This window comes from Neurospora tetrasperma, assembly GCF_000213175.1.
Source record: "Neurospora tetrasperma FGSC 2508 unplaced genomic scaffold NEUTE1scaffold_2, whole genome shotgun sequence".
In the NCBI taxonomy this organism is placed as follows: Eukaryota; Fungi; Ascomycota; class Sordariomycetes; order Sordariales; family Sordariaceae; genus Neurospora; species Neurospora tetrasperma.
Genome location: NW_009799100.1, coordinates 3,513,591 through 3,523,752, shown reverse-complemented (window position 1 = coordinate 3,523,752; position 10,162 = coordinate 3,513,591). Strand labels below are relative to the sequence as shown.

The 10,162-nt window shown below is 47.8% G+C and overlaps 3 protein-coding genes across 3 annotated transcripts; 2 read left to right on the top strand and 1 right to left on the bottom strand.

Annotated features, from left to right (window-relative positions):
• Positions 1 to 2,117: 2,117 nt before the first annotated feature.
• NEUTE1DRAFT_99608 (uncharacterized protein) lies at positions 2,118 to 3,000 on the top strand (the record flags this gene model as incomplete). Its single annotated transcript, XM_009851368.1, has 2 exons — positions 2,118 to 2,798; positions 2,914 to 3,000. 2 exons carry the CDS (start codon positions 2,118 to 2,120, stop codon positions 2,998 to 3,000), a joined length of 768 nt encoding a protein of 255 aa, XP_009849670.1.
• A 3,242-nt stretch (positions 3,001 to 6,242) lies between these two features.
• Positions 6,243 to 7,168, top strand: NEUTE1DRAFT_38738 (uncharacterized protein; the record flags this gene model as incomplete). The annotated part of the gene is made up of 2 exons (XM_009850467.1): positions 6,243 to 6,923; positions 7,082 to 7,168. The coding sequence occupies 2 exons, from the start codon at positions 6,243 to 6,245 to the stop codon at positions 7,166 to 7,168; spliced, it is 768 nt and encodes a 255-aa protein (XP_009848769.1).
• A 417-nt stretch (positions 7,169 to 7,585) lies between these two features.
• Positions 7,586 to 9,011, bottom strand: NEUTE1DRAFT_108961 (uncharacterized protein; the record flags this gene model as incomplete). Its single annotated transcript, XM_009851367.1, has 5 exons — positions 7,586 to 7,687; positions 7,836 to 7,954; positions 8,006 to 8,031; positions 8,487 to 8,590; positions 8,940 to 9,011. 5 exons carry the CDS (start codon positions 9,009 to 9,011, stop codon positions 7,586 to 7,588), a joined length of 423 nt encoding a protein of 140 aa, XP_009849669.1.
• Positions 9,012 to 10,162: the final 1,151 nt, after the last annotated feature.

The following is a 10,162-nucleotide window of genomic DNA, read 5'->3' as shown; positions in this document are numbered from 1 at the left end:
CATGCTTGGTTGTTTGAAGTACATGATGGATGAAAAAGCGGTACAGGCTCAACAAAAAATCTGTGGTATGATGCAGAAATGGGGCTCGGACACAAATGGAAAAGAGACGGTGATATTGAAAAGCATGATATCGGACTTGCAAAATGGCGTGTTCCTCCCGGTTCCTCTGATTTGAAGTCATTCTTGCTTCAGTTTGCCGAAGAAGAGATGTGACAGGCCGGGACACACGCCGAGAAGGAGAGCCGGTTGCAGTGGAAGGAGACTGGACTGGGTACCTAGTGATTGTTCTTGCCCTCAAAAAGAACTTGCTCATCGTCGTCCCTTGAGGGTATCCCTGTCAATTTTGGTCAAGTCCATTCTTACCTCTACCCATTCCACTTTTTGCCGTTTCTTTGAAGGGATATATTTTTTCTGTGATGGTGAATGCCACCATTTAACCTGCTCTGACTGCCAGCAGGAAAAATCGGGCATGAGTGACCCTGAAAACCCCGTTCCTTTCTCTTTCCACGTCATAATTAAGATCTTTTACCACGACAGCAAGCTCCGTTCAGTTGGTCGAAAATTGCGGCGATATTTCAAGGCTGATGGATGTCCAAGATGTATCCGTTTCTTAACATTGTTGACATCAAGGTGCACCTGAACTTGATTCCACCACGGCAGCGAATATGAACACTACGCTATTAATCTTCGCACAGGTGAGGAACATTCTAGCGGAGTGGAAGGAGCGATGTGTCCGTGATTGACCTGTCATCAGCCGTCTTCTGTTGGGTGCTTAGGTAACTCGGAAGGCAGGTGGTGCCTTGAACCCGAGATTATGACTGGCTGTTGAGGAAGGAGGGACTTGCAGTAGGTTCAATTTCTTTTCCTTCGGATCAGCTGGACTGACCTTGTGTTCTGGGAGAGGGCTTGTAGTAAACTGTCGCCCATGGAAGCGTTTCTGTGGCTACAAGGTCTCAAGAAGCTCAGGGCGGTCGAACGCGCTCTCTTGGAGCCGCGGCGTAACGTTACCCCTTCGTATGAACGGGAAGGCAAGTTTCCATGATTCACCGATTACTTATATCTAGGACTAGTGAATCTGCGCGGACTTGAGAAAGTCACCATCAAGTACGAACTTCAACCGGCAACCAGCGCGAGGTGGAGTCACATATCATTCACTTCGAATATTTTGAGGAGTGTGTTGAGGCTCTCGTAACATCGCCTGCGGTATCTCTTCTTCATCATCTGCACTCTACATTTGCTCCTGACCCCCGCTAAAGAGACAACGCCTAGGAAACTTCTTTCTCTTGCTAACAGCTGACTAGAGTGTTGGGTCTGATATATCGGTGCCATGCTCATCAACTCCCAGCGCCGTGGGCAGGGAGGGAGAGTTTTTCAGCGGCAAGTATTTAACAGGCTCTACTCTACTGACAAAACAAGTAATCATACCTCTACCCTTGCTTCCCGAAATTATTTGGATTTCTTTTTTTCCTTCTAAGCAATGCCTTTTGTCCATTGATCCGTTTTTTTTTTTCTTCTTTCTATCCACTGCTTTGCTTTATTCTTTCTCAATATTCTCCTCGGGTGATCATTCAATCCTGATGAGACGTTGTTTGGCTGGATCATGATAATGTCGAGGGGAAAGATCGCCTACCCGCAGTTGCGGACCCATTACTGGCACTTGACTGGGACTTATGGGATGAAATAGGATATGACGGCTTGGAAAGATAAAATTGTTGTGTGTTTGAAGCGCGCAAGATACTTCATCTGATACTTGTTACCTTTCGTTTGCGTTTGAGGTCTCTTCATTTCATCTCAACTCTTCATTCACTCGTATATTTCTTCTTGTACATTCTCCTCGCCGCCCATTCTTTTTCAATCTTCCAACCCTCATGATCTCTTGTTTTCACTACTCTATCAAGTCCTTCAACTCACACAGGAACCACTGACCATCATCACCAATATCTCCGTTTCTAACGACATCAATCAAAGTCCAGATCATGGGCGCCGATATACGCAAAGCTTGATACTTGGTAATGGTCAAAAAGTGAGCTTTGTGGTAACTGATCTGCTAACAATCTGGCGCAGTTGATCGCCAAAAGTTCAGTCGCCGATCGTCAGCCTCTCAGATATCCATCACCATGCCTTCCTCCCCCCAAACCTCCAAGCCTCTGCTGTTCCGTCTTCCGCTCGAGGTCAGGCTCATGATCTATCGCCACGCTTGGAAGGTTGATCCCAAGCCTCACACAATCAAGGGCTCTCGTCAACTGATGGAGTCCTACCTGAAGCAACAGCTTACAGCAATTGGGAGGTTGGGCGCCATCTGCCAGCAAATGCGGACCGAAGCCTTCGATGAATATTTCCACCATGCTCAAGCTTATCTACGGTGGGCAACTTACGGTAGTGGTTCCAGAACGCTACATAATCGTTCTTACAAAGAACTCCTCTTAAGCTCTCCCTTACTCATGGCTCATCTGAGACACGTGAGCTTCCACTGGGCCGGTGAGAATGCCCACAGAAAGAAAGAAGTCTCACCCACCCAAGCAGTACTCTGGCTACATTGTCTTAAGCAGCTCAGAACGCTTGATCTCGTTATTTCACATGTAGACTTGGAGTACTCTTATCCCCGCTACAGCTATAAACAAAAGCAGGTGTTGCTGAGCTTGGCAAATTTACGCGGACTAAAGAAGGTGACCATCAAGCATGAAGACAATGGCTCCTGGCTTGGCAACCCAGAAAATTCAAGCTCCCGATTGCACAATTGCGACCTGTGTCGAAAGTTTAAGGAGGAGTTTGAGAATCTAGTGATGACACTGCCCAAGGTATTTCCCTTCTTTTCTATCTTGTTCGCATTCAGAGCAGCTTTCCCCCTTGCTGCTTTTCAAATGAGTGTCCATGGTCGAAGTAGTCTACCACAGAGTCTGACAGCTTATTTAGGACGCCGAACCTCCCTGCCAGGCCATCAAAGAACACCTGGGGTGCCTCAACCCTCGTTGGATAAAAACAAAGTCCGACAGAATTTAGTAATGGCATTATCAGGTCACCCAGGTGAGTGTTCATGGGCCCTTTCCATGCTAGCTCCTTGACAGCCGCTGATATATGGTTCTTTTGGCGCACAGCTTCAGGGTCCTTTCCCTAATCCAATTCGGGCCATGAGCCTTTTTGCTCAATGACCACTTTGCTATCCAATCGAAATTTCGGAATCTCATTATTTCCGAGGAATCATTGCTTTTTCAGGTCACGATAGGAGGATTAGATGATCTGTTCAACCCGTCGTCTGTTGTTGGTGCATTCACACACAAGCGGCTTCTTCAGAAAATCTGGGTAATCACTTCAACAGATTAGCTGGTACGGTACCCTTGTTTTGGGACTCAGGGACAGTTATTGAACAGGACAGGATTCAGGCCGGGGATACTAGGGACGAAGAAAGCGAATTGAGCGCGGTAGATCACAGAATGGTAGGTATATAGATCAGCGACACCCATCCTCCTTCCGATATACATTCTATATGATGTTGTGCCTCCTTCAGCTTTTTCCTTTTGATATCGCGACCATCATTTCTTTTCTCTCACCTCAACCGTTCTCTGCACACCCACAAACTACAACCTCCCAAAACAGCGTATCGTCACGTCTTCGTTCCACCAGGACACCAAGTCTTTCCCTTTGCTACGCCTTTCCGCCAAATCAGGTAACAAGATCTATCGCGAAATTTGGACGATCGATCCATCAAATCGCACCTACAACCGTGGAGCATATGCTTGGACAAAAGATGCTATCTACCTGAAGAAACACCTCTGGTGGATGCGATTCAGGCCGAGTTCGTCGACAGTTCAGGACCGAGATCTTTTAGGAATTATTCCGCGATACATATGGCTACATGCGATTCCACTCCAGGGGATTGGAAACACTGGAACATCATCCAAAAGTCCCGTCTGGAGAAATATTGAGTGGTGTCAACGCTGAACAGAGGAGGTGAATAATTCTTGCTGATTTATTTGAGAGTCTAGTCACGCCCTGACGTGGCAGAGCTTTTGGCCTCCGGTAGTATTCACATAAAAAGGCTGACGCTAGAAAACCGAACCTCCGTCGCAGCGCATTGAGCGGCACGTCGGTGTTCTCTTCTTTTGGTGGAGGACGCGGCCGAGATGTTGGAAGCCTGGTGTTAGCATTACTAAGGTCGGACCCGACCCTTCTTGCCGACTGACTATGGGAAATATTTGCATACCTACACCGGCTCGGGAGATTGTCGATACCAGAAGAAGGGTTCGAGTGTCGGGCTTATTAGTGAGTGGCTGGAATTTCTGGGAGGTGCAAGAGGAAAGAGCTACGCACACGCAGTACATAGGTAGGTAATCACTGGCAGCTGATTGTACAAAAGGGAAGGATTGGATTTCCAGAGACAGAAAAAAGGAAAGAAAAAAAAGTGGGAGAATATAAGAGGACTCACCTGTGAATCGAACGCGTTACAGCAGCAGCTTTGGAACGGGTCCCAATCCGTTCCAAATCCGTAACCGCTATACCATCCGACCCAGGGGCCCGGCTTGTCCAGTCCTCTTGGTGCTAGAATCTGGCGCGGTAGAAGTAGTATATCTACCCTCTGACACTGTAGAGGGAAAATGATTGGTTATGCTGAAGGGTTCCTATCAAAGCACAAGGCTCGGGACCGAGTGTTGGTGGTGGGATGAAAGTTGGGATGGAAGGTTGAGGGGTCGAGCGGACAGTCTTGTAAATTTTGGGAGTATTTACATTGGAAGTGGAAGTCACGATGGCAACGCACTTTCTTGGTTGGTGAAAAGGCAAGAGCGGGCGTCACCTTTAGGAGGAGTTTTGAAAGGGTCTGCTGAAGCTTTTTTTGTACAAGAGCTACTTGGTCGCTTTCTTAGTATCTTTAACTCGCCCACTGTCATGTCATATGCTCATGGGTTTTGGCATTTCATTTTATGGCTACAGTATAGGTACTCAATGCATCAGAAGGACGTTCAGGGTTTGGTGACTTTGAGGACAAAGAAATTTGGGAAGGGGACGATACAGAAAACCAGAGGTTCCAGCACATTGTGCAACAGTCCACAGCTAGTCCACAGCTATTTCGTGGAGGTGCGTGAATCCCAGGCCTTTGTGCCCATCCCAGTACTTGGGCAGGGCCGGGCACGGGATTCCAGACCTCTCTCTTCTTCCGATCACCAATATCTGCTACACGTGCACACGCATCATCTTTTCGGCGCCCTGTTTCTAGTGCTTTTTTAGGATGAAGTGTATTTCAGATGTATCAGGAATCTCTTTGAGCGAAGTTGAATGTGCTGCGCAAGTTGTTTGTTTCGATGGTTTTTGCATAGGTTGCTTTGCACAATGTGGCTGGGGGTCGCGGTGATAGGTGCCTGGTGATGGTGTCTTATCCTTTTCACGTTTCCTACTTCATTTCGCCTCCATCTACCGCAAAAATCGGGGCATCTGTTTTAATATTCCAGAAAAATTAGGTATGATCTGTAAGCATACTGCCAGGAAATGTGTGGCCTCCCCGAAGCATGGTAAATTCGATCCCTCTACTTCTAGTGCCCTACTTTTTCCATCTAGAGGTGTCTGTTCAAGGTTGATGGAACGTGGAGACGACTAAATCACTGTCTTGCATAAAATTTCTGGCGGGCATGAATGTTTCAGTATGTCTATAGACTTCGCCTGCTTTCCATGGAATTTAGAAACGGATACCCCGGGTCTTTGTGGTATGTACGTGTTACCCCATCTCTGAACCGGCTTCCTTCCGATGTTCTACCATTTCTCCATTGTGTATTGCACAGTTGTCACAGCGTAGTAGGGTTTGGATAACTTGAATGTGCAAAGGCTTTACTACCTTAATTGCTAGCTTGTACTCAAGACAAGAACTCAAAGAAGAAAAGGGAAATCTCGGATAGGGAGGTTATAGATGGGTAGGGAGTACGGAGTGTCCCGCGACTCTGTGAAAGTTTCGAAGCCAAACCTAGAACGCAAACCGGAACCTGAACCTGAACCTGAACTATTGTCGTGAATAGAAGCCATCTTGCGGATGGAAGTCACTGGTGAATGAGATTTGGAGCTCGCTCCTCGCGTACATAAAGACCTCGCATCTTCGTCTTCCAACTTCCTTGGTTCAGCGTCCAAGGCCAAGGTAGAAGCGACGTGGGACTTGACCAAAGGTATTGGGTCATCAGTATTTAAGAAGAAGCTGACATACTAACGCTCTGATTCAGTTGATACTTGCCCCCTGACGCCCCAAACGAGAGCTCTCTTGTATCATGTCTTCTTCTGACAAGGCCTGGAAGATCTCCCTTAAGGCGGCCGGAGATGGCAACAAACCCGCATCCAAGCTTCTGTTCTTCCGGTTTCCGCCCGAGATCAGATTCATCATCTACCGCATGGCATGGAGCGTCGACCCAAAGCCATACAGGGTCAAGAGGAGCGGTCAGTTGCGAATTGCTTATTTGAAGAAGCAGCTCTCTTTTGTGGTAAAAATGGGTGCCGTGTCTCACCAGATGAGGGTTGAAGCCTATTCCGAGTTCTTTCACCGCACCCAAGCGTATTTCCGCTGGAACACGCAGATGCAGGGCTACTCATGGCACAATGTCCAGGTCATGGCCAAGATGCAGAGTAGCTTTCTGCTCAAGTACCATTTGCAGCATGTTAGCCTATACTGGCCCGAGAATTATGAGCATCGAATTACGACCCTGAGATGGTTGGAAGGACTCAAGCAGCTCAAGACGTTGAAGATTATCCTCTCCAATGGGCCTGACTTGGAAAACAGGAAGGGCGCGCATTACTCTGTCAATGCTATGCGCCGTCTGGCTGTCAGTTTGGCTCGACGCAATGCCAACTCAGAAAAGCCCTTCGTCACATTCGTGGCCGACAGGCTAGAGCTCGTTAATCTCTGGAACAGTGTCGACTGGTTCCGCGCGTTGGTGGAGGGCCTCGCGAAGCCTGTACGTTAAAATTCTTCTCTTTCTCTATGAACCTTTAAGAACACACTTTCCTTCTTCTAGGGCAAACCACCTCTCTCCGCACTTCATTCGCGTTGCATGGTTGCGACAAAGAATTTTTACCAGAATAATGGTCGATGCTAACAACAACAACAAAACAGGACGCAGAACCACCTCACCAAATTATCGAACAGCATCTTGGCTGTCTCAATCCCCTGTGGGCTAGATCACTAGCGTTCAGGATCTAGACGGAACATCGCGTTGCTGGGGATCACTAACCTATTTTATGGCATGTTCTCGACCATGGGTAATCTCTCTGGGTCATGCCATACTACCTCTACTGGAAGGTACGCGGTTTGCTTCAAGAAAAGTGCCAACCTCGGCGATGGAAAGGTCTCGAAAATTGGGAGAATGGATTGGGCCACAAGAGTTCAAAATACGACCGATGTTTGCATGAGGATTGGGTTCTTGGGAAAGTCATAGGGAAGGAGTGTCTTGGGAGTGGCTGCAGATTTGCTTGGCAAGTAATGTCGGTAGGGAAGGAGGAGGGTTTTCCCGTCTGGTTTAATGCAGGACATTCCCATAGCACCTCCTCTATGTCGCAATCTGGACTCCCGGCAATCACCTCTTACACCTCGAACTACCTCTAGAAATCATCATCAAATTCAGCTATTCATTGTGCCCATATTCGCACAGCGTTTCCACGCATCACCGGTGATGGCCAGCCACTGCTCTTGAAAGACGGCCGCAGGCAAAGAACTGGCAGTCTATACAATGAACACCACAGAGTCTACTCGCGTTTTTCTTTCAATCTTTGTTTTCTTGCTTCCACAACCGATATCTATCAGAGCTTGAATGTTTTTTTTAGGCGTTGTTGGTTGTGCCTTGCCTTGCAGGTGACGCCCATGCACTCACTGCCCTAGGCTTGCCTTCCCGGGAACTCTCGCGGCGTCCAGTGTGACTCTTCGCCTTTCCCAGGCTTCCCTCTGTTTTTCCTCTTCCATCAATGCTGCTGATCAAGTACTGACTCAAGCCTACGTAGATGTTCCGTCGTCGTCTTTCTTCCGGCTTCATCAGTTACCTACCCTCCTTCCTCTCACATCGTTCGAGACTGGGACAGTACAGTTTCGTTGGTATTCTGTCTCTTCTCAGAGACCAGCGCCTTTCTCTACATCCGATACCCCCGACCGCATCGCCCTCCTCCCAGCAAAATCTCGACAAGACCCTGACACCATGTCTACCTCAGAACATGCCTCGAAGGCCTCAACAACTCCGTCCGCATCAAGTTACGACCGCGTAAATCCAGATTCAGTCAAGAACCCAACAGAAAGAATTCTAGCATAACCATAATCTACTCTCCTGCGTTTGTCGATGGAGATCAAGCTCGTGATTTACTGCTATGCCTGGACAGTCGACCCTGAAGCAGACACAGATCGATGGCGGCGGGTTGATCGTCGGTAGGCTGATGAGTGCGAGTCCATTCTACTACAAAAAGATCTGGAAGACCAGCTCAAAGCGCTACACACGTTGGCTTCCATCTGCAAGGAATCCTGGAGGGACACCTACTAGAAGTCATTTTTCTCTGCAGTCAGTCCCATATCCAGTTGTTGCACGAGCATCACAGGAGAGGGAAAATCCCTGGACCATCCTCCAGATCCGCCGCTTGAAAACTTCCAGCTGTTAGTTTTTCTTGAATACAACTTTTAACTTGTTGTAATACATCAAGGACCGATCTCGAGCTCGGGTTTCTCATGCTGAGCTCGCGTTTATGAGATGTTTTGCGACCTTCGACCACTACAGTCGCTGGAGATCTGTTCTCCGTAGAGCCCTACCAACACGGTTTGGGATCTATTGCACTAGGATCATTTGAGGCTGCCAACTGCCATTGTCATCACCAGCGACAATCTCTCCCACGGCTTCAGAAGCTTGCCTTCAGCGCAGAGACACAACGATACCTAGAGTTAGTTGAGACGACTTTCAAGACTTTATACAAGTTGTATCTCAGAAGCTCGGGCTTACGTCTGCGATACGTCGTCCTCTCCTCTTCTTGCCCGGCGCAATTTTCTCGGTTAGGCCGTTAACCTCGAACATGTCGACTGTTGTACAGGAAGAGGGACAGAAGACGTACAAGATCGATTATATGAACTGCTTGGTCGCAAGTTTCGTCCTCGACAACACAGAGATCTCCCCAGAATTTCGGCACGAATAGGTAGTCCTCCCACCTTCCTACCCCCTTCCCTGTGCCTCAATTAACGCTCCAAACTTTCGTGTGACAAGTTCAAGAACGTTCTTCCATTTGTTAACCCGGGTTCATCCTCTATGACGCAAAGTACATCAACATCCCACACAAGTGTGCGCGTTTTAGCGCCGCAACTGACACTCAAAGGTTTGAGTACAGAGAACAAAAGAGCGAAACGGTAAAGAGCAGAGGGACACTCGAATAAACCTTCACCTTTAAACTACTAGTTGATTAGCTCCGTCCCCTAGATAGTTACACGTAGTGTCATCTTCCCAACGCATCTACGTTTAACTAACATTCTGACAATGCTAAAACTCTGCTGTTGCTATTCTCTCCATGTGTCAAGGCAAACATTCCCTAGTTGAGCCAGTCATTGTATGTCCACTCACTTAGGCCCCATCCATTCCCTGCCCTCTTGCAACTCTCCATGTTAGATTGCACGATCCGCGGTAGTAATTTCCCTATCCCAGTACAGGCAAATTCTCGTAGTGACGAGGTGGTTTAGTTAGTGTTTGGTTGGGACAAACAAAGGACGACCCCTGACTTGGCTTTCCGGCGCCACCAAGGGGTAGCACATGGCTTTGTCAGCAACATTCCAGTTGTCTTTTGTGCCATAGCTGCTTGGAATTATCAGAGGATTGTTCTGCGGTACTGGTGCTGGTGGCTGGACACTTGGTTATTCTTGATTAGTCCTTGAGATCATTGGGAAAATATTCGCGGTTGAATACTTGGTCGCTGTACTAAGAAACAAATGTTTAGTTTACCGAAATCACCTCTAAGGATAAGTTTCAATAGTGTAGCAATTTCCAAACGTGCTTTGCCTGCCGTAATCCCTTTCCAACTTTCATATGCTAAACGTATGTTCTCTGTAGAACTGCCGGCTGCCACATGGGGCTCAAAAAGGGGGAGGGGTGGTCCTGTGGCTAAACATTTCAGCAGATTGGATGAACTTGATGAAGTGAACTGGGTAGAAGTACCTGCATGTGGTTGTATCCCGCCCCCC